At 46.2% G+C, this 24,267-nt stretch overlaps 1 protein-coding gene and 1 long non-coding RNA gene across 7 annotated transcripts in view; one reads left to right on the top strand and one right to left on the bottom strand.

The window, feature by feature from the left end:
- Positions 1-4,369, top strand: part of HP1BP3 (heterochromatin protein 1 binding protein 3) — a 95,794-nt gene extending 91,425 nt beyond the window's left edge. For all 6 annotated transcript variants that reach the window (XM_030537701.1, XM_030537700.1, XM_030537697.1 and 3 more), the window contains 3 exons: positions 49-160; positions 2,427-2,558; positions 3,180-4,369. In XM_030537701.1, the coding sequence (XP_030393561.1) occupies positions 49-160; positions 2,427-2,558; positions 3,180-3,465 (530 nt within the window). In that variant the 3' untranslated portion in view covers positions 3,466-4,369. The remainder of the gene's footprint in view (positions 1-48; positions 161-2,426; positions 2,559-3,179) is intronic.
- Positions 984-23,779, bottom strand: LOC115636954. Its single transcript, XR_003997116.1, has 3 exons — positions 23,698-23,779; positions 10,323-10,330; positions 984-995 (listed from the first exon to the last, which is right to left on the bottom strand). It is a non-coding gene; the product is annotated as an uncharacterized LOC115636954 (long non-coding RNA).
- Between the last annotated feature and the right edge of the window lie 488 nt (positions 23,780-24,267).

The following is a 24,267-nucleotide window of genomic DNA, read 5'->3' as shown; positions in this document are numbered from 1 at the left end:
TTGTGGCTGGATAACGTTACTGACACACCCTTACTTAACTTCCCGCAGTGCATCTACTGAAGAGAACCCTGCAGAAATGTGAGAAGAATGGCTGGATGGAGCAGATCTCTGGGAAAGGTTTCAGTGGCACCTTCCAACTGTGCTTCCCTTATTACCCCAGGTAAAGAGCTCTCCGTTGACAGGTGGTCATGCAAAGCATTTCACAAACCGTTAGCCTAGCCATGTTGTTTAACGTTTTGATGTTCACAGGACCAATTTTTTTTTTAACCTTGGAAGATTTTGTTTGTGTGTTTTTTTGTTCTGTTTTGTGTTTTAATAGGGTTTAGCAACCTTGATTATGCCCTACATTGTATAACCCATATCATTCTAGGTTCTGATGATAACAAATCTGATTAAACATTATGATGGCTTTACCAACCAGGAGACTCTCTTAAGGAACATATAAAATATTGGGTCTAGTAGTCTCAGATATTCTGTCCTTTTATCTTCTGTAGTACCCATCCTTATTTAAGTGCTTCCAAGATAAAGCAAATCTGCATGGCCCTCAGTTTCCTTGCTTCTTAACACAAGAATGATCATAAGGTAAAATATCCTGGGTCCAGCTATCTCACTATCTGTAATACCATAAAACTAGCCTCTTCTCTTTATGGAGAGAAGAGAACAAGTCTCAGCTCCACCATCTTTAATTTCTTCACATTCCTACCTTTAAGCTGAGCCACATGGAGCATGAAAAGGGTGATTATCTTGAGAGCCTCTTCTGAGGAGACATGTGGCAGGATGACTTCTCAAAGGCTCTACTCTCAAGCTTGAATCATCCCATTAATCTTCAAGTGCATCATGGCTTCAGCACAGCTGCCTCGGATCATAGAATCATAGAAGATTAGGGTTGGACGAGATCTCAGAAGGTCATCTAGTCCAACCCCCTGCTCAAAGCAGGACGACCCCCAACTAAATCATCCTAGCCAGTGCTTTGTCAAGCCAGGCCTTAAAAACCTCTAAGGATGGAGATTTCACTGCCTCCCTATGTAATCCATTCCAGTAATTCACCACCCTCTTAGTGAAATAATTTCTCCTAATAGCCAACCCAGACCACCTCCACTGCAACTTGAAAACATTTATCCTTATTCTGACATCTGCCACCACTGAAAACAGACTAGCTCCATTCTCTTTGGAACCCTTTTCAGGTAGTTGAAGGCTGCTATCAAATCTCCGCTCACTCTTCTCTTCTGCAGACTAAATAAGCCCAGTTTCTTGAGCCTCTCCTCATAAGTCATGTGCTCCAGCCCCCTAATAATTTTTATTTCCCTCCACTGGATTCTCTTCAATTTGTCCACATCCTTTCTGTACTGGGGGGCCCCAAACTGCCCCCCCACTACAGAATAGTGGCAATACTCCAGATGTGGCCTCATCAGTGCCAAATAGAGGAGACTAATCACTTCACTCGATCTGCTGGCAATGTTCCTACTAATGCAGCCTAATATGCCATTAGCCTTCTTGGCAACAAGGGCGCACTGCTGACTCATATCCAGCTTCTCATCCACTGTAATCCGCAGGTCCTTTTCCGCAGAACTGCTACTTAGCTAGTCAGTCCCCAACCTGTAGCAGTGCATGGGATTCTTCTGTCCTAAGTGCAAGACTCTGCACTTGTCCTTGTTGAACCTCATCAGATTTCATTTGACCCAATCCTCCAATTTGTCTAGGCCCGTCTGGACCCTATCCCTACCCTCCAGCATATCTACATCTCCCCCCAGTTTAGTATCATCCGCGGACTTGCTGAGGGTGCAATTCATCTCATCATCCAAATCGTTAATGAAGATGGTGATCAAAACCGGCCCCAGGGGGAGATCATATCAAAAGCTTTGCTAAAGTCAAAGTAAATCACATCCGCCAATTTCCGCATATCCACAAAGCCAGTTATCTCATCATAGAAGGCAGTCAGCTAGGTCAGGCATGACTTGCCCTTGGTGAATCCTTATTGACTGTTCCTGATCACCTTCCTCTCCTCCAAGTGCTTCAAAATGGATTCCTTAAGGACCTGCTCCATAATCAGTGAGAACCTTGACTTAAACCGCCATCCCCCTGCTATGCCTGCAGTGGGAGGGAGCAATGTGTAAGAAAGCTTGAGGCAGGACTGCTTAGGGGAGAGGTGGGGCTGTGGCATGTCCATTAATTTGCAGCCAGCTTGACTTCATCCACCTTGGTCCTTCCCTAGCAGCACCTCACTAATTTCTACAATACTTAGCACCATGCATGGAAATCAGCATCGTGTGTAAGTCCAGTATGTGGAAGCTCAAACTAGCTAGGTTTTACTGTAACGAAATGGGCAACTAGCCCTGGCAATGTAGGGTCAATCAGTGGCTCCTTTTCAGCCATCTGACACTGAACTTTGTATCCTTTGACATGAGTTAACAAGATTACTCTTGCAGCCCAGGTGTGCTGTTCCCAGAGAAGCAGCAGGAGGAGGATTCTGAGGAATCTGAGGAGGAGGAAGAGGAGGCAGAAGAGGAATCTGAGGAGGAAGAAGAGTCAGAGGAAGAACCACCCCCTCCAAAGAAAAGGTATAGAGCTGAAAACAAATGGGCTTGTAAGCCTGCATGGCCATCCCTACTGGTCCGTCTCTCAGGGAGGCCATGCCTCCTTGCTGTCACACACCTGTAAAGGTGATCTCAAAAGGGGAAATTACCTTGCATCTAGTATTCAGGCCCTCAGGCCAGGCAGAGCGGTATGGCAGTCTGAGTCCGTATCTTACCGTAAAGACTCAGACTGCCTTAGTGTTTACTTGGCTCTCTTCTGGCTGGTGTATTTACTGTTCTAAAGCCAAATGAAACTGTTCTTGCTCCGAATGTACATTTACGTGGAGTGGCTATATTAGTAACAAACCCAACACAAAGGAAAGCTCTTTGATGCTTGGGTTGCGTGACTCATACACCTGAGCGACAGACACTATTCATAGGGTTATATGCTAACAAAGGTGATACAAACTTAGATCACCCTGGGGACTGTTAAGAGCTTTACACTGTGATCTTGCTTAAAAGATTTTCTTGCTCTTGGGGTCTGTCTACTCAAATTGAGGTGGGTCCTCCACATTAAAGATGTAGGCTGAATTCTGCTCCATTTTATATCAATTAACCCTTGTGCTTTGGTGCCTTGGTACTACATTTTCTTGTCCTTCCATACAGGATGCAGATGCGATCCCCCCCCAAATCCCGGAGCAGGGCCCCCCCTGTGAAACGAAGAGAGTCCAAACCCAAGCCAAGAAAGGCCCCTGCAGCCCGCCGGGGAAAAGCAAAGCCCCCGCCCAAGGTCAAAACCCCTGCCAAGAAAGCCAGACCAGCAGCTACATCCATCAAGAGGCCCTCTGGTAGCAGCTCTTCCAAGAAACCAGCAGCAAGCGGGAGAAAGGAAGCGAAATCCCCTGCCAAGGGCAAATCCACCATGAGGAAGTCTCTCCGGGCAAAAAAGTAAACTTTTCCAGTGTGTCAGGGAATCTCATGGTCAAATCCACAATCTTGTTTTATAACGTCAATGTGCATTTGTATTTTAGTTCTAATGCTTTAACACTTAATTTTTTTTTCTTGAATGATGGGGAAAAGCTGAAAACTAAGTCACACCAACCCGAGTTAGATCTAGATGCCCTGTGCCTGCCCTCCCCCTGAAACAAGTCATCTTTGGTTTTTGCAATAATTTTAGGGCTTTTCTAGAGTGTTGTAATCTGTACACTTTATGGTGAGTGTTTGAGGTTTTTGCTTTTAAAACTTGTTCAAAGAAGATTTTTATATCTTTACAGAGCAGGAACAGGATCATTGGGGAAATGTAACTCTGAAGTGAAAAGGCAAAACTGCAGTAGTTTTCTCCTTAGATTTGCTGCATGGTAACTAACACAAAGGGTTCCTAATGCTTCTATGGAGAAGCAAAATATATACAATGCTCACACTGAATTCTGAAGGTGCTTCTCTCTGCGTGGCCATTGTAGTGATTTGCTAAGGAGATCTTTTGTTTGGCCATTTCAGACTGGCAAGTTCCCCTTGAAAATGAATTGGATCTCGGAGTGAATGCAAAACATTCTGACCCATCTGATGTCAAAGGGGTCCCATAATGGGCAATCTCCTGATTTTCAGTTAGTCGGGTTGTCATGATTTGAGTAAGCGATTCCACACATCCTCCATCTGTTACCTGATACCAAAATATATACAAGTCGTCTTGAATTCAACTTTGAAATGTTTTTTAAAAGATGAAAAACCTGAGTTTTCACTTCTTGTTTGCGCTTTTTAAAAAAAACAACAAATGGAGAGTTCTGTAACTCCTAATGTAGAGATGTTGATAAGTGATGAACATGCAATTTGCTAAAATAAAATGAAATTAGATTCCAGCCCTGTCTTGCGTGCTGCTTCCTCTCCAAGGCTTTCTCAGGTTCTTTAGGTGACATCTAGGAGAGTGGGGTAGAGATCAATGTGGAGGCCCATTTTATTTAACATTTTGTTAAAAGGATACCATCAGCTTGAAATCTGGTCCTTGTTAATGAGTTTTGGAACCTTTCTCCTCCCTCACCCCCACACCCTTCCCAAGTCCCCTGCCAAACTCAGTAATTTTACACTCACTCTTTAAAACATTCTTCTCCCCTTCCTTTGGGAAGACCAGTGTGAACTGAGGAAATTGGTACAGTCAGTCTCCCCTGTAAAGTCAGTGTTGAGTGAAATGAACTCCTGCAGGAACTGAGGACCATCTCAGACCTCATCACCTTCCACTCCAAATGCATGGTGCATTTTCTTCCAGCTGCCTTCTCTAACAAACTCTGAACATACACAGCATGTACATTTGAAAAACTAACTCTTACAAAACACTGCACAAGCAATCGTCTCCTGGAATGAGGATGAGAGAATGAATGAAACTTACGTGACAGATAATGATTGATAGGAAGGCGCTTGAGTGCATGATGGTGTTGATGGTATAAAACCTGAAAACAATACAAAATAAACTGAAAAAAGTGATATTCTCCTCCATTCCTTTACAAGTAACCAGGGCTGCCAGGGGAGTGGGGTAATTTGCCCCGGACCCTATGGGGGTCCCCATGAGAATCTCTGAGGCTCCGCCTTCCCCCATCCACCAGTGCCTCAGCGTGGCGCGCCCTGGACAGAGCTAAAGTGGCGTGGCTCCAGCGGGGCCTGAGCTCCTGCTGCTCGGAGATGCATGGTAAGGGGGCAGGGCTGCAAGCTGAAGCCGAACTAGGCTGCTTTAGCTCTGTCCATGGGTGCTCCTGGACCCAGCTTGCTGAGGCTCCGGGAGAGAGGAGAGGCAGGGGTAAGCGGCATGGTAAGGGGGCCGGGGAGGGGGTTGGATAAGGGACAGGGAGGGGGCAGAGGTTCAGGAGGTCTGTCAGGACTCCGTTGGGGAGAGTGGACAGGGGTTGGGGCATCCAGGGGATGGGGGGGTCCTGGGGTGGTGGTTGAGAAGGGTTCGGGGGGGCAGTCGGGATAAGGAGTAGGGTAAGTCAGGGATTCTGAGGAGCAGGGGCAGGTCTAGCTTTTTTGCTAGACAGCAGGCAGGCTGACTGCCTTCAGCAGCATGCCTGCGAGAGGTACACCAGTCCCGTGTCTTCGGCGTATCCACCGCCGAATTGCTGCCAAATCAGCCGGACCGGTGGACCTCCCATAGGCAAGCCCCCATAAGCTGCCTGACTGCCGCCCTCGCAGCACGTGCTTGGTGTGCTGGTGCCTGGCTGGAGCTGCCACTACTGGGGGGGGGGGGGAGGGTGTAGGATATTGCTCTTCTGATGTGCCCCTCCACCATGGCTCTCTTGGCTGTTAATCTAAAGTTGCTAATTTTAAATTAAGCAACCCTCCCCTGACATGAATCTCCCTATGGCACTGAAATTAAATCTAGACTATAATTTGCCATTTGAGAAGTTAGGGCTACCATCCCTTTAAGAGAAAAGATAACAGCTTGGCTCTTTGTGTTAAATAACTGTCTGCAAGCCTCAAACTGCTGAATGAGCTTTAGGGTAGGGAAGGATGTGCCTCTCCAGACAGCCTGACTCTGCCCCCTATCTGACCCCACCCACCCACTTCCTGCCCCCCTGACTGCCCCTCTAAGCAGTGACGGCACCAGCGCACCAAGCAGGGTGAGGTGTAAGCTGACAGCTCACAACCTGCAGTAATAACCTTGTGACCCCCCCAGTTTGAGAACCCCTGGGTTAATTTTATTTTAGCACGCTGTGTCCATTCATAGGCATGTGCTATTTTGAGCATTTCATTTTTCACATCCTAGGCTCATCCCAGATTCTGGAACATGCTCAAATGCTCAGTTCATAGAGTATGTACATAGACTATACTAAAGACAAACCCACAGTAACCGTCTCCAGTTTGTGAGGAAACAGATAAATTCATGGAGGTTAAGTCCATTAATGGCTATTAGCCAGGATGGGTAAGAAATGGTGTCCCCACCCTCAGAAGGGGGAGATAGATGGCAGGAGAGAGATCACTTGATCATTACCTGTTAGGTTCACTCCCTCTGGGGAACTTGACATTGGCCACTGTCGGTAGACAGGATGGACCTTTGGTCTGACCCAGTATGGCTGTTCTTATGGTCTAACCTAAATGAACCCAAAGTTATGGAGACAGCTATGAGTCAAGGAAGCCAGAAGAATATCAGAAACATGGGGAAAAAATCTCTGGATGGGCTCAGGCATTTGGTCACAAGCTGAGGTGGTTCAAAAGTTTTGGATTTTTTTAAAGCAGAACTTTGTTTCTTTAAACAATCAAACACAGCAAGCAGCAAATATTTGGCCACATGCTTCTGAAACCGCAAACCATGTTCAGGTTGTGGCAGACATTGTCCTTGATTTTTTTCTGCTTTTTAAAAAAAACAGTGATACTTTGTAAAGGGTCCTTGAAAAGAAGTTCTCAAAACTGTGTTTGTGCCGAGATGCGGAAGATTTTTAAATGTTTATTTTTCCCAGGGCCGCCCAGTCCCTGCAGGAACTCCCATGAGAATATAGTATTCTATAGTATTGCAACTTTTTTTTTTTAGGGAAGGGGCCCCCAGAATTGCTTTGCCTCAGGCCCCCTGAATCCTCTGGGTGGCCCTGAAAGTTACCAAAGCAACAATAATGGGTTTAAAAAAATAGACAAAATTGACTTATGTTGTCAGTGTCCCTTTAATTGTCAGAAAGGCTGTAAACAGCAGGTTAATGAAATTCAGCTGATACTTTCAACTTCTCCCAGTTTAGTATCTGTGAGAACAAAACAGTCTACAGGTGCATAGAACAATCAAATCAAGGTTAGTAAATTACAAAGAGGGTGCAGGGGAGTAGAAACTACTGCCTCTGGGGACAAATGCCAAAAGACAGAAACTCAGTGGGAGGGAGAAGCTTAATGCTAAAACAACAGAAGTTAGAGGTGTGTGCATTGCTTGAAAGGGAACTGGAGGTTTTGAGCGAGGTGAAGGAACTCTTATTTTCCAGCAGATATTCACACTTGTGGTGGTGTTGCTTGAAGTAGTTACTCAGACTGTGTGCCTGCATTACCCTCTGATGGGGGAAAAGGTGTGTGTTTTGGGGGGGGGTAGCCGACCCATTGTCAATTCTGCTTCTGCAGGAAAGGGGGACAAAAGGAAAGTACAGTTGATCTCACTGCCTCCTCCCAAACAGTTTTGGGCTTCAGTTGACCTTGGCTTTTTCCGTGGGATGGTAAAACTTGACTACTGGCAAACTTTTTATAACCTTACTCTCGCCCATATATGTTGCAGACACTGAATTGTGCCATCACTAAGCAAATCTAGTAGAAATCTGCTGCTAATGGAGACCACCTCTGTTTACACACTGCTAGGTCTTAAGGGGTGGCGCTATCATGTCTGCAATGTAGTTCACGCTCAAGATTGGTAATGTCCATAGCTCTGAAATCTGCAGAGCGCCCACTTGGGCCTCTATTCATACGTTTGCAGAACACTATGCGATTACTGGGGACTCTACTTCCAGTGCTAGCTTTGGCTCTGCAGTATTTCAACGCCAAAGCCCCAAACTCCCACTGGAGTCAGTTACAGCGCAGCACTCAGAAGGACACTACTTGAAGAAGATGAGGAAGTCGCTCAACTTGTGCTCCGTGACCAACCCTCCTCAGCTCTAAGGAGGATGAGGACTCATCAGTAGACAAGGATGTGAGTGTGGTTTGCCCATGCAGCACTAATCAGCCTTGAGGGGGAGCACATATATGGGCTGAATGGACACTGCTACCAAAGAGCTCTGATCAGAAGTGCAGGGAAGCACGTACACTTACATGGGAGCAGCCATAGGCGGACTGTGATGGGGTGTACAAACCCCACTGGGCAACGTGGGGTTGAGGGATTATTTTGGGGTCAGCCACTCCTGACCACGTGCAGCAAACGCTCCATCTGCTGGAGGACTTAAAAGGCAGGGAATAAATTAATTTGGGTGACAGAGCTGGGAGTAAGAAGCTCTGTAGCCTACATCTCCAGCAGTACAGTGGGAAGCCTAAAAACTCTGACATAGCTGCCCAAAGGGCCCTCCCTGAGGGAAGGGAGGACCCATTGCAGGGAGAGCCAAAGAGTATCCTGTGGCCATTGGTAAGACCCTCTCAATTATTTTGGTTTCGCTTTCCCCACCAGAGAACGTCTTGGACTAAGCTGACTGGTGGGGAGGAGGGGAACGAGAGGAAGCACCTTGGAGGGGGACAGCCTTAGTTGCCAGATTACTGGTAGCCCAAAGGGTCAGAGCTCAGTGGAGTGGGAGGGCCCGGGCTCCCCTCCCACAAGCCCCTTGGCAGTCAGGGATTGTGGCCGTGAATACTAGGCCATGCTCCCCAGCAAGACCACAAGTGAGGACCATTACAGGGACACATATTGAAGAACCATCATTTCTTCTTTGAATGCTTGCTCATGTCCATTCCAATTAGGTTTTTGTGTGCCACATGCACAGTAGCCAGAAGTCCCACACACACACACCCCACAAGCAGTACCCAGTGGGTCAGCTCAGGCACCCCCTTTAGTCACGCATCCATGGCACCATATATAGGGCCCTGCCGACCCATCACCACTTCACTGCCTTCTTACCACCTGTGATGGTTAGCTGGAACACTCATTCTCTTGCTTCAGCAAGCCCTTTCCCCTTCATTTTTTCAGACTTTTTTATTGTAAATAGTTAATTCAGTAGTTATTAATAGTAGTTAGAAATCCAGTAGGTACACACACCCCCTGGACCAGGGCATGCATTGGTCCCTGGGATTTAAACCCTGAGCTTGTAGCTTGTAGCAAGGGGTGGAATGTCAGGCTCTTCGGCGGCAATTCGGTGGCGGCTCCCTCGGTCCCTCTCCGACTGGCTGTCGAAGAAAATGGCACGGTGGACTAGGCGCTGATCGCCACCTTTTTTTTCCCCGCTTGGGGCGGCACAAAACCTGGAGCCAGCCCTGCTTGTAGCAAGTCTATGCCCAGAAGTGACACCCCCCCACACACACACTCTCTCTCTCTCTCTCTCCCCCTGCTTGAAGTGTCTGGGGGAGTCGCATCAAAAAGACCATTGCAAGATCGATAGGGGATTTTGCCCCAGGCCTCAGAAAGAGAGTAATCAAAGATACTGCTGATGGAAGGTTCAGTTCATCCTCACTCAGAGCTGGGGTCAGCCGATCTGGCACCGAGCACCTGGGCACAGTGCTCTGACATTGACATGAGAAACTTCAGCACCAAGAAAGCTCCTCGGCACCAACAGAGCTCCCTGCACAGTGTCCCTGCCCATAGCAGCACCGTTCCTGGTCTCTGGTGCCCGGCAAAAAGCAGCTGGACGAGGGGGCAGGGGCTCACCCACACCAAGACCAGCATGGAATGACTTGAGTGCAGTGAGACCTGCTTTGGACTACATAAGCGTGTCACTGCCTAGCCTGGCACCATTGAGGGTGAGGCCAAGGTCGAGTCTGGTTCTCAAAACACCCTTCCCTGGGAGGGTCGTACAGAGGCAATGGCGTTTCCCTTCACGCCAGAGACCTTGAGGTAGTGAGAGAACTTAGGACACTCATAACACCACCTACTCCACCTACACAAGACAGGGCACCAAGCTCAAAAACAGTGGCAACCCAGAGACCCATCACTCACCATCCCCTAGGGAACGGCCACTAGTACCTTTTCGCAGCGAAACAGGCAAGTGTCAAAGTTAGATTCAGGACTCACAGTTTGTCAGACCACTCTGTTTTATTAGCACAGTGCTCTGCTCATAACACCCAGATAACGTGAGCCCCGTGCAATACCCAAACAGTATTATTTATACAGATAAAAGGGCGCAAACTAAACAAAGGGACAAAGAGAGAAATTGTAAAATTTACCTGGGGCACTGCATGCATATCCTACTTCCTTACTAACTCTAAGGCTAATACTTACATAAAGAACATAAGAATGGCCGGACCAGGTCAGACCAAAGGTCCATCTAGCCCAGTATCCTGTCTACTAACAGTGGCCAATGCCAGGTTCCCCAGAGGAAGTGAACCTAACAGGCAATGATCAAGTGATCTCTCTCCTGCCATCCATCTCCATCCTCTGACAAACAGAGACTAGGGACACCATTTCTTACCCATTCTGGCTAATAGCCATTTATGGACTTAACCACCATGAATTTATCCAGTTTCCTTTTAAACGCTGTTATAGTCCTAGCCTTCACAACCTCCTCAGGTAAAGAGTTCCACAAGTTGACCTTGTGTTGCGTGAAGAACTTCCTTGTATTTGTTTTAAGCCTGCTGCCTATTAATTTCATTTGGTGACCCCTAGTTCTTGTATTATGGGAATAAGTAAATAACTTTTCCTTATCCACTTTCTCCACATCAAACATGATTTCATAGACCTCTATCATATCCCCCCTTAGTATCCTCTTTTCTAAGCTGAAGAGTCCTAGCCTCTTTAATCTTTCCTCATACGGGACCCTCTCCAAACCCCTAATCATTTTAGTTGCCCTTTTCTGAACCTTTTCTAGTGCCAGTATATCTTTTTTGAGATGAGGAGACCACATCTGTATGCAGTATTCGAGAAGTGGGCATACCATCGATGTATATACGGGCAATCATATATTCTCTGTCTTATTCTCTATACTCTTTTTAATGACTTCTAACATCCTGTTTGGTTTTTTGACTGCCTCTGTACACTGCATGGACATCTTCAAAGACCTATCCACGATGACTCCAAGATCTTTTTCCTGACTCGTTGTAGCTAAATTAGCCCCCATCATATTGTATGTATAGGTGGGGATACTTTTTCCAATGTGCATCACTTTACATTTATCCACATTTAATTTCATTTGCCATTTTGTTGCCCAATCACTTAGTTTTTTGAGATCTTTTTGAAGTTCATCACAGTTTGCTTTGATCTTAACTATCTTGAGCAGTTTAGTATCAGCTGCAAACTTTGCCATCTCACTGTTTGCGCCTTTCTCCAAATCATTTATGAGTAAGTTGAATAGGATTGGTCGGAGGACTGACCCTTGGGGAACACCACTAGTTACCCCTCTCCATTCTGAGAATTTACCATTAATTCCTACCCTTTGTTCCCTGTCTTTTAACCAGTTACCAAAGGACTTTCCCTTTTATCCCATGACAGCTTAATTTACGTAAGAGCCTTTGGTGAGGGACCTTGTCAAAGGTTTTCTGGAAATCTAAGTACACCATGTCCACTGGATCCCCCTTGTCCATGTTTGTTGACCCCTTCAAAGAACTCTAATAGATTAGTAAGACACGATTTCCCTTTACAGAAACCATGTTGACTATTGCTCAACAGTTTATGTTTTTCTATGTGTCTGACAATTTTATTCTTAACTATTGTTTTGACTAATTTGCCCGGTACCGACGTTAGACTTACCAGTCTGTAATTGCTGGGATCACCTCTAGAGCCCTTTTTAAATATTGGTGTTACATTATCTAACTTCCAGTCATTGGGTACAGAAGCCGATTTAAAGGACAGGTTACAAACCTTAGTTAATAGTTCCACAACTTCACATTTGAGTTCTTTCAGAACTCTTGGGTGAATGCCATCTGGTCCTGGTGACTTGTTATGTTGAGTTTATCAATTAATTCCAAAACCTCCTCTAGTGACAGGTCAATCTGTGACAGTTCCTACAGTTCCTTTTGTCACCTACAAAAGCCGGCTCAGGTTTGGGAATCTCCCTAACATCCTCAGCCGTGAAGGCTGAAGCAAAGAATTCATTTAGTTTCTCCACAATGACTTTATCATCTTTAAGCGCTCCTTTTGTATCTCGATCATCAAGGGGCCCCACTGGTTGTTTTGCAGGCTTCCTGCTTCTGATGTACCAAAAAACATTTTGTTATTACCTTTGGAGTTTTTGGCTAGCCGTTCTTCAAACTCCTCTTTGGCTTTTCTTATTATACTGTTGCACTTAATTTGGCAGTGTTTATGCTCCTTTCTATTTGCCTCACTAGGATTTGACTTCCACTTTTTAAAGGAAGTCTTTTTCTCTCTCACTGCTTCTTTTACATGGTGGTTAACCCACGGTGGCAATTTTTTAGTTCTTTTACTGTGTTTCTTAATTTGGGGTATACATTGAAGTTAGGCCTCTATTATGGTGTCTTTAAAAGGCGCCCAGGCAGCGAGCAGGGATTTCACTTTAGTCACTGTACCTTGTTTAATTAACCCCCATCATTTTTGCATAGTTCCCTCTTTTGAAATTAAATGCCACAGCGTTGGGCTGTTGAAATGTTCTTCCCACCACAGGGATGTTGAATGCTATTGTATTATGATCACTCTTTCCAAGCAGTCCTGTTATAGTTAGGTCTTGGACCAGCTCCTGCACTCCACTCAGGATTAAATCTAGTGTTGCCTCTCCTGTTGTGGGTTCCCGTACCAGCTGCTCCATGAAGCAGTCATTTAAAGTATAAAGAAATTTTATCTCTGCGTTTCATCCTGAAGTGAAATGTTCCCAGTCAAAATGGAGATAATCGAAATCCCCCACTATTCTTGGGTTCTTAATTTTGATAGCCTCTCTAATTTCTCTCAGCATTTCATCATCACTATCACTGTCCTGGTCAGGTGGTCAGTAATAGATCCCTAATGTTATATTCTTATTAGAGCATGAAATTTCTATCCATAGAGATTCTATAGAACAGGTGGATTCACTTAAGAGTTTTACTTCATTTGATTTTATATTTTCTTTCACATATAGTGCCATTCCCCCCTTCCCCCCACATGACCCGTTCTGTCCCTCCGTTATATTTTGTACCCCGGAATGATTGTGTCCCATTGATTGCTCTCAGTCCGTCAGGTTTCTGTGATGCGTATTATATCAATAGCCTCCTTTATCACAAAGCACTCTAGTTCATCCACATTATTTAGACTTCTAGCATTTGTGTACAAGCACTTTACAAACTTGTCACTGTTTATTTGTCTGCCCTTTTCTGATGTGTCAGGCTTCTAGCTTTCAGACCTTCCATTGAATCTCACAGCCTACAAGTGCCAGCCACAGCACACGGTCCTTCAATCAACCAACCAGACAGACAGACAAACACAAGTTCAGCAAACAGCAAGTAACCCCCAAACACAGTCACTTACCCTAAGGATGCTGTATTTGCTCCTCCTTCACCTGGAGAACTCCCTTGCAACAATCCATTAGTAGCCCCTGTTCACAAAGATGCCTGATCACTTAGGGTTAGGATTAGGGTTAAGGATTAGGGTGAGGGGTTCGGGTTCGGGTTGAGGGTTAGGGTTATGGTTAGTATCAGAGGGTAGCCGTGTTAGTCTGGATCTGTAAAAGCAGCAAAGAATCCTGTGGCACCTTATAGACTAACAGACGTTTTGGAGCATGAGCTTTCGTGGGTGAATACCCACTTCCTCAGATGCATGTAATGGAAATATCCAGGGGCAGGTATATATATGTGTGCTAGCAAGCAAGCTAGAGATAACGAGGTCAGTTCAATCAGGGAGGATGAGGCCCTGTTCTAGCAGTTGAGGTGTGAAAACCAAGAGAGGAGAAACTGGTTCTGTAATTGGCAAGCCATTCACAGTCTTTGTTCAATCCTGAGCTGATGGTGTCAAATTTGCAGATGAACTGAAGCTCAGCAGTTTCTCTTTGATGTCTGCTCCTGAAGTTTTTTTGCTGCAGGATGGCCACCTTAAGGTCTGCTATAGTGTGGCCAGGGAGGTTGAAGTGCTCTCCTACAGGTTTTTGTATATTGCCATTCCTAATGTCTGATTTGTGTCCATTTATCCTTTTCCGTAGAGACTGTCCAGTTTGGCCGATGTACATAGCAGAGGGGCATTGCTGGCATATGATGGCGTATATTACATTGGTGGATGTGCAGGTGAATGAACCAGTGATGGTGTGGCTGATCTGGTTAGGTCCTGTGATGGTGTCGCTGGTGTAGATATGTGGGCAGAGTTGGCATCGAGGTTTGTTGCATGGATTGGTTCCTGAGCTAGAGTTATTATGGTGTGGTGTGCAGTTACTGGTGAGAATATGTTTCAGGTTGGCAGGTTGTCTGTGGGCAAGGATTGGCCTGCCACCCAAGGCCTGTGAAAGTGTGGGATCATTGTCCAGGATGGGTTGTAGATCCTTGATGATGCGTTGGAGGGGTTTTAGCTGGGGGCTGTATGTGATGGCCAGTGGAGTCCTGTTGGTTTCTCTCTTGGGTTTGTCTTGCAGTAGGAGGCTTCTGGGTACACGTCTGGCTCTGTTGATCTGTTTCCTTATTTCCTCATGCGCGTATTGTAGTTTTGAGAATGCTTGGTGGAGATTTTGTAGGTGTTGGTCTCTGTCTGAGGGGTTAGAGCAGATGCGGTTGTACCTCAGTGCTTGGCTGTAGACAATGGATCGTGTGATGTGCCCGGGATGGAAGCTGGAGGCATGAAGGTAGGCATAGCGGTCGGTGGGTTTTCGATATAGGGTGGTGTTAATGTGACCATCACTTATTTGCACGGTGGTGTCAAGAAAGTGGACCTCCCGTGTAGATTGGTCCAGGCTGAGGTTGATGGTGGGGTGGAAGCTGTTGAAATCATGGTGGAATTTTTCCAGAGTCTCCTTCCCATGGGTCCAGATGATGAAGATGTCATCAATGTAGCGTAGATAGAGAAGGGGTGTGAGTGGACGAGAGCTGAGGAGGCGTTGTTCCAGGTCGGCCATGAAGATATTGGCATATTGTGGGGCCATGCGGGTGCCCATAGCAGTGCCACTGATCTGGAGATATATATTGTCATCAAATTTGAAATAGTGTGTAAGTATAAAGGCACAGAGCTCAGCAGCCAGTTGTGCTGTGGCATCATCAGGGTTATGGTTAGAGTTGGGGGGGGCCTGGGTTAGGGTTTAGGGTTAAGGTTTAAGGGTTAGGGATAGGGGATAGGATTAGGATTAGAGGTAGGGGTTAGGGTCATGGTCATGGTCGGAGTTAGGGTTAGGGTTTAGGGTCAGTATCAGGGTCAGGGGTTAGGGTTAGGGTTTAGGGTCAGTATCAGGGTCAGGGGTTAGGATTTAGGGTCAGTGTCAGGGGCAGGAGTCAGGGGTCAAGGGTTAGTTTTAGGGTTAGGATTAGGGTTAGGGGTTAGGCTTTAGGGTTAGAGGGTTACGGGTTAGGGTTAGGATTAGGGTTAGGGGTTAGGCTTTAGGGTTAGAGGGTTACGGGTTAGGGTTAGGATTAGGGTTAGGGGTTAGGCTTTAGGGTTAGAGGGTTACGGGTTAGGGTTAGGATTAGGGTTGGGGTTAGGGTTTACAGTTGAGGTTGGGGTTAGGGTAGGGTTTAGGGGTTGGGTTTGGGGTTAGGGTTGGAGTCAGGGTTAGGGTTTACAGTTTAAATTTAAGGTCAAGGTCAAGGGTGGGGGTTAGGGATTGGGGTTTAGGATTAGGAGTAGGATTAGAGTTAGGGTGGGGTAGGGTTAGGGCTAGGGGTAGGGTTAGGATTAAGGTTAGGGGTAGGGTTGGGGTTAGTGTTAGTGTTGTGGTTAGGTTTAGGGTCCAGGGTTTAGGGTTAGGGTTAGGGTTAAGGTTTAGGGTTGCGGTAGAGGTTAGGGTGAGGGTGGGGGTGAGTTCAGGTTAGGGTTGCGTTTAGAGGTTAGGCTTAGGGGTGAGGGTGAGGTTAGGGGTTAGGGTCAGGTTAGGGTTTAGGGATTATGGTTATGGTGAGGGTGAGGGTTTAGGGTAGGGGTTAGGGTTAGGGTGGGGTTTGGGGTTAGGGTTTAGCGTGAGGGTGGGGGTCAGGAGTCAGGGTCGGATTAGGGGTGGGAGTTAGGTTAGGGTTAGGGGTTGGGGCTTAGGGTTGAGGGTGAGGGTGGGGTTGGGTGTAGGGGTTAGGATTAAGGGTCAGGGGTCAGGGTTAGGTTTTGGGGTTAGTGTTAGGAGTAGGGTTTAGGCTTAGGGTGAGGGGTTAGGGTGAGAGTGAGGTTAGGGGTTAGGGTTTAGGGATTATGGTTATGGTAAGGGTTTAGGATAGGGGTTAGGGTTAGGGTGGGGGTTGGGTTTAGGGGTTAGGGTTTAAGGTGAGGGTGGGGGTCAGGAGTTAGGGTTGAGGGTGAGGGTGGGGTTGGGTTTAGGGGTTAGAGGTAGGGGTTAGGGTTAAGGGTCAGGGTTAGGTTTTGGGGTTGGGCTTAGTGTTAGGGGTAGGGTTTAGGCTTAGGGTTGGGGTTAGGGGTTAGGGTTAAGGTTAGTAGGAGCTCTGGCACAGAGACCAAGTGAGGGGTGTTGCTCCCCCTCGCTGATCACATTCTGACTCTGTGTAACAGGGCTCTGAGCTTTACCATCTTGTGAGGTCTGAGTGCTGAGCCCCCTGGACTGTTCTGCTGGGCGCATGGTGAGTGCACAACAGCTGCAAGGCCTTTTCCCATCTCCTTGTCCTCCTCGGCTTCCCCAGACCTTCCCCACAAATGGTTCTATCAGGCGCTGGAGGGATCAAAGGACCTGCAGGTTTCCCTCACCCATCTCTTAAAGCAAATTGTGATTCTCTTCTCTGACACTCCCGAGTCTGGGCTTCTTTTAAGTTTTCCCCAAGGGGGGGCCTGATTCCCTGTGAAAATGTGTGTGTGGCACCAGCTTGTCTGCCCCTCTCTGGGATCTGAGAAACCTTTTTCAGACTCTCCCCCACTAGATGAGTCCAACAGCACCTCCCCTTGCTGGGAGAATCCTAAATTCCGACCTCCCGCCCTGGTTACTCTGACCAGCTGATGGCGGCAGCATGCTAAATCAACCCCAGCTCTCTGGTCTAGAAAACAGCATCTAACCAGCCTTGTGACAGCTCCGGTTTGCTCGCTGGAGACATAACAAACCAGGAAAGAAGGCGAATGTCAGGGCTGGTCCACACTAGGCGGGGGAAATCGATCTTAGATATGCAACTTCAGCTACGTGAATAATGTAGCTGAAGTTGAATATCTAAGATCGGATTACTCATCCGTCCACACCGCGCGGGATCAATGTTCGCGGCTCTCTGTGTCGATTCCGGAACTCCGTTGGGGTTGATGGAGTTCCGGAATCGATATAAGCACGCTCGGGGATTGATATATCGCGTCTAGATTAGACGCGATATATCGATCCCCGAGCAATCGATTTTAACCCGCCGATACGGCGGGTAGTTTGGACGTGGCCTCAGACAGGGAACCTCAGCTCGCAAATAAACACCCTCAGGGCTCCTTCTAGATAGAGACTGGTCAGCTGAACAGATTCAAACCTTGCTAGCTCAGCTGGTAGCACATAACACTTTAAATCCCATGGTTATGCATTAAAGCCTCACATTGGGTGGTAGTGACAGCCACTCTTCCGCTTATATTCACAGCCCAAAATGAAATAAACTCTCTGTCCTCTCTACCTTCTTAGGCAGGTGATGTGTCTTCCTCCCTGTAAGCTTCAGTAAAACATGAAGAGAGAACAAACTGACATTTGCATCCTCTGTTGAGACAGGTTTTTCTCCTCTTCCATTCTACCCCAGGCAAAAGAGGGGGGGATAATAACCATTTAATGGATAATTCCAGAGAGAAAAGTTTGGTCATTATAAATAGGATGATCCTTTGAATCATATAGTAAGGTGAGGCAGGGAGGGATCCTGAGAGTCAGGACCAAGTATCACTAGGCCATCCCTGACAGGTGTTTGTATAACCCCTTCTTAAAATCCTCCAATGACAGAGATTCTGAAAATTTCCATTGAGGCCTCTGCCATGCAACCAACAACGCCTGGCTCGTGGTTAAAGGCCAGGCTGTGATTCAGAAAATTTGGATTCAGTTCTCAGTTTGGTCCCATTATTTTCTGTGCAAACATGGACAAATTACAGCACATCTTTGGGCCTCGGTTTTCCTATATGTAAAATGGGAACCGCCCTCCCACACTTTGTCTATTTCACCTGTGAGCTGTTGGCAGTAAGGACTCTCTCTCTCTCTCACTCTGAGTTGTATAACACCTGGCAGAATCAAGGGCCCCACCCTCAGTCAGGGTCTCTGCAGTGCTTGGCACAACTGGGGCACCCACTCTTGGATGGGGTGTCTGCAGTGCCCAACACAATGAGGCCCCAATCTAGGAGCCTAATGAGGATACAAAAATTTCCCCTTTCATTTGTTTATTTTAAAAAGTCCATTTTTAGCCTTCAAGTTCAGGCAGAAAACATGGCCCAAGAGTCTCAGAAAAACCAAGAAAATAATAACATTACCCCCAAAGGGAGCATTTTTAAACAACTCATGATTTTTAAGCTGCCTTCTGGATGTTTGAGTCCAGACTCCTAGTTATTGTTCTCAGTCTAACCTTGGCTGAACTTTGGATTGTAATCATTGGCACTGAACTAGTAAGTGGAGTTCTACAAACAATTTTCCTTGGGCCATTGGTCATCATAGCTTCCTTTACTGGGGTGGAAACCAAGAACTGAGTGTGTGCTCTTTCCACCCTCGTTTTTTCCAAATCCTTGGCCTTCGTTAGGGTAAATTTACAATTCTCTGAAGTAAAAACCTTTAAAAAAACACTCAAAATTTCAGCTGTGTTAGTGAGCAATGGCTTCCCGAAACATGCCCAGCTTTTCTTTAATTTGGTGGCACAGTTCCAGGCAAGGGACTGGATACAGGGCTGGATCATAATCTTTCTTTGTTACCAGAGCTGGAGATTCTATTAAAAATAGCTATTTTTCTGCAGCTATTAGATTTCCAACACTGATTTTATACACATTTTCAAAGGATAAATTCAACAAAAAAACCCACTTCTATTTCCTCAACATCTGTGTCAAGAAGGGCAGCATTGCACATAACATAGGATTAGCTAGGAGAGATCTTTTGTAGGGCCTGGGCTACAAATCATTTGGGAACCAAATATACGGGCATTTTGCCTAGTTCAAAATCACTTAATGTGGAATTCTATCCCCAGATCAGCTGAGATAATATTGACTTCAACAACTGAACTACACTGTGATCATATGTACTTCCTTCAGTTAGTTCGGCTTCTGCTGCTGTTCACCATTTCTGAGTGGAGATTTTAAATCACTGCTGTGTCTTTGTTAGCATGCCCAGTAAATTGGAGAGTTCTCCCCTGTTAACAGAACTGCACTTGAATTTTCTCCATGTCATCATGGAGGGGTGGGGAAAAAGCAAAGCTGAAATGAGAAATGATGACTTTAGTAAATGGTCATTTGTTTTAAGTTCTCCAATAAATCTGAGCTACATCCCATCAAACTGAACTATTATCCAACTGGGTGAACAAACAGCCTTCAGGAGAGATAGAAACCCACATCACAGAGAGAGAGAATACATGACAATGGAAGTGTCAAGTGAAATTCCAGAGCAGGTTACATCTGATTATTCAGAGTCAGGACAAGAGATTCTCCCATCACATTCTCCTCTGATCCATTGAAACCTGCTTCACTCAGCACTGTCTCAATAGTCAGTTATGTTATTTTTAACATGTTAAGTATCCTAGTATCCCCATAATGAGGGACAAAACAGCTACCTTGTAAGAAGTGGCTTTACCAATAGATGGAACCTGGGATTTAAACTCCCAATGATCACACTGTGTTTGGGATCCATTTGAATTCCCCTTACAGGTCTTTGGCTCTTTCATCTCCAGTCATAGTGACTCTGATATAGGATTAAAGAAATCTAACCATCATGTCCAAGCACAGACAACGGAGAATGCTTCATCACAGGACACTTTGAGAAGTGGATGGATAGAATGTGATGACGATAAACTCTGCCTGGCTCAGACAAAAGGTAACAGTTCTGCAGTGATGGGGAAAGAGGGAATCTCTGAGTGGCCCCATCTCCTTCCCGTGTCACAGAGGCTGAAATGACACCTTTTTTCCTGCCTCTGCTTTTCTTCATTTACATATAATTTGAAAAGTTTCCAATAAAACTGCTCTTCAGCACAACTCAGAGCAATGTGAGAACAACTGGCAATGATATAATCTGTATTATTTGTGACTCTAATAATAACTTTGCAATAGGAGGAATGGTATAAACGTGATGCTCCCTGGTTCCTGATAGGAAGGGCACAGTCGAATTACTCATGGGAGAATGGAGTTCATAGAAAGGACAAATGGGCCCACCTGAAAACAGGGCAAACTGCAAAAGGCAAAAATGGGCCACTCATCTGGACAAGCTGAGGGATAACAGTGCTGCAAACAGTTCAAGCAGCTTTAAAAGTTACTATGTCCGAATCAGGAAAAAATATTAAAGAAAAAAAGTATTGATAGCCCTAGAGGTTTTTATGGTGTTGATCTCCCTTGCAGATTCTCTGATGGCTAACATGGGCTGAGTGCCAAGGGAAGCTTTTCCCACACTCACTGCATTCATAGGGCCTCTTCCCTGTGTGGATTCGTTGATGCTTTATATGGGTTGAGTAGTCGCATAAGTTTTTCCCACACTCAATGCATGTATTTTTTCTCTTGCCCCTGTAGATTTCCTGATGTTTTGTGGTTTCCTTGAGGTCCATCTGAGTTCCCCAACAGGAAATACATTTAAACACTTTCTCCCCTGGCTGGTTTCCCTGCTCTCTTTCTGGTCTGTACTAAATGTCATGGGATTTTTCCTGCTTATGACTCCTGGACACATTCCTTTTCAATCTTTGCGATAATTCTCTGTGTTTATCCACTTGCTCAACATTTCCCTGGTGAGAATTCTGCTCCTCTTTCTCACGAACCATTGCATCACCTGCTGTGATAGAGACAGAAACCTCAGACAGGGATGGAAAGGGGAAGGCCAAACCAAAACAAGTGCTGGAGAGAGGTCAAATAAAAACCAGGAACTGAACTCCCCCAAACTCTTCCCCCAAATGTTGTTGTAGGATTTTATGTTTATGTTTTATCTGATTTAGAATGAAGGATAAAGAATAATTATGTACCATGCATTAAATGTATTGGTGTATGAACTGAGCACATCCTGCTAGCCACCCTTTTTGAGTAACAGAAAGGAATGGCTAAAGGGCCAGTGGGTAGAGATACATCAGCCAGTATCTGTGTCTGGACTGATTTCAAGGCAGTAACAGACCTTTGAGGATCACCAATTTGTTGCAGGTTTAGCATTTTAAAATAAGTAAAAGAATGCCATGGCTGTTTTCTTTTGCATTGCAATTTGATGTTCCTATTCAAAATGTTGTGTGTCAATTAATTCTGGTTTGTGTGTGAATGAGGAATGTGTGTGTTAAGAGGTAAGTGTGAAGGCCATCACTGAACCAAAAGTACGAGGGAGGAAATGGCAACAGAAGCAAGGGTGCCAGGAAGTGCAACACGCCTCTGTTGAAATGCCAGAGGAGGGCTGATTGATGACTCTAAAGATGAGTCAGGCACCTATCAGTGGGACAAAATAGCTGTGATCAAAACCAACTTGGGATAACTCCCTGAGGAACTACTTGATGAAAGATCAAGATGAAGGATGAAAAGGACAATTTAAGAAAACAAGCACTTATCAAACAATTCATTACAACATGATGGTGCAAAACTCATTGGTCCCAATGAAGGAAAATCACTATACAACCAGGGTGCCTTGCCATGAAACTCTGGGTTCATTCTGCCAAGACTTCCCCAGAGGATCGTGTTGCAACTGACAGAACCTGGCTCCTCCTACCCATGATCAAACTAGCTGGCCATTAGGTTGCTCCGGCCTCTGGACTGGTAACTAAAACATCGACTTGCGGGACAGTGTGTGTGTGTTTGTAGTGTGTGATTGAATGCATATGCTAATTGTTGTAGCTCCAATGCGGCATATTGCCTTTTCCCCTGAAAAAGATCCCATGTGCTTCTTATAAGCATAACAGGGTAATGCCCACAAGGTAGCTAGCTAGCACATCTTGGAAAGACTATTCAAATTAAGCGGTTCATCAAGACACACTTGGTTGACAGTGGATCATGGGAGAAGCCCAGCTACACTGAGTGGACTGTCATGGAAATGTGCTGTCTGGAATCTAGGTAATGGCTTCCTGCAATGATTGAGGGAAATTGGGCATGAGCATGTGACTTGCCCATGTGACTCCAAACTCCATCTTGTTGCTAATTTTCCACAAGAAGAACCATGGGATGCCCTTCACATGGCAGAAGTATAAAAGGCCCTGGAAACACCTCCATTTTATCTTCTGTCCTGCTTCTTACCTCTGGAGGAACTTTGCTATAAACTGAAGCTCTGAGCAAAGAACTGAATGACCCGTCCCAGCTGTGGATGTATTCCAGAGACTTGACTTAAACCAGCAGTTTATTCCATCACTGCTACAAGCCTGAAACAAGAACTTACCCATTATTGTATGTAATTGATTCCCTTGGATAATTTTAACTCTCCCCTTTCTTTCTTTTTATGAATAAACCTTTAGATTTTAGATACTAAAGGATCAGCACCAGCATGATTTTGGGTAAGATTTAAGTTGTATATTGACCTGGGAGTGGCTGGCCCTTTGCGATCAGAAGAAACTATTATTTAATGACACTGCTTGTAAAGAACCACTCATCTCTGAATCCAGTATTTTTGGTGGTGTTAGAAGAACCGGAATGCCTGAGAAAACTGCCTTTCTGTTTTCCTGTTAGCCAGTGTGGTGAAACAAGAGTTTACTTTTGTGGCTGGTTTGGTCTGTCTGATAAAAGAACAGGAGTACTTGTGGCACCTTAGAGACTAACACATTTATCTGAGCATAAGCTTTCATGGGCTACAGCCCACTTCTTCGGATGGATGCTATGCTCAAATAAATTTGTTAGTCTCTGAGCTGCCACAAGTACTCCTGTTCTTTTTGCAGATACAGACTAAAACGGCTGCTACTCTGAAACGTATAAAATATCCACCACCAGTTTTGGGTTGTGTTTGCCCTATTTCTCAGCAGTTCGTCCTGAATTTGGCATCCTCAGTTGTGACCCACTAAAGCTGTGACAGGATGCCAAGGGAGGGGGCTGGGTCATGGATTTACAGGGAGTTAGGTGACCCAACCTTCATACAGTCTCCCTTAGGACCGCTCTCTTTAGGGTATGTCTAAGGTGCATCAGGAAGTCAGCTGCCTTTCAGGCTGGGTCTCATACTAGTGCATTAAAAATGGCTGTGGAGACATTGCTTTGATGTCAGGGCTCTGCTTGGAGTTCAGACCATCCAGCCCACTCACCCCCCTCAACCCCTGGCTTTAGAACCCAAGCTACAATCCAACCAACAGCACCTACACTGTTATTTCTAGTGAGTCAGCATGGACTCTGGCTGGGAGGCAGCTTCCAGACGCAGTGCAGACATCCCCTTAATGAGTGACATGCTCCCTTTAGCTTTTTCCAAGGGTGAACCCCAGTTCCCCTTAGAACAGGCTGCACAACTCATATAGCCGTGAGGGCCACATTACTCCAAAGAAAACAGCTGAGGGCTGAACCCCCCCGGCACCACGGAAACACCCCCCTCGCCCCGGCCTAGCGGAAACACTCTGCCCCAGCACCGCCCAGCCCTGTGGAAACAAACCCTCCTTCCCCAGCGCCGCCCCACCAAAACAGCTGTGGGCCAAACAGGAAGGTTGGGGGTGGGGAGGTGATACTTGATTTTAAATCAACCAGGGGCTCCCAGCTGAAGAGCTGGCTGGGAGCCCTCAGGGTCAAATTAAAGGGCCCGGGGCTCCGGCGGCTGCGGGAACTCGGAGCTTTGTGGGGCAGGGATGTAAAGGGCCCAGAGCTCCTGCCACTGAGGGGAGCCCGAGCCCTTTAAATCCCAGCCCCAGCGCATCTGCTGGAGCCGCTGCCAGGATTCAAAGGGCTCTGGGCTGCCCGTGGCGGCGGGGAGCCCTGAGCCCTTTAAATCTCAGGCATGGCCGAGAATCTCTGCAGGCAGCTCAGAGCCCTTTGAATCCCGGCCACGGCTGAGATTTAAAGGGCTCTGGGCTCCCC

The sequence above is a fragment of the Gopherus evgoodei genome, chromosome 18, assembly GCF_007399415.2.
Source record: "Gopherus evgoodei ecotype Sinaloan lineage chromosome 18, rGopEvg1_v1.p, whole genome shotgun sequence".
Classification (NCBI taxonomy): Eukaryota; Metazoa; Chordata; order Testudines; family Testudinidae; genus Gopherus; species Gopherus evgoodei.
This window is presented reverse-complemented; position numbering and strand designations above follow the sequence as displayed.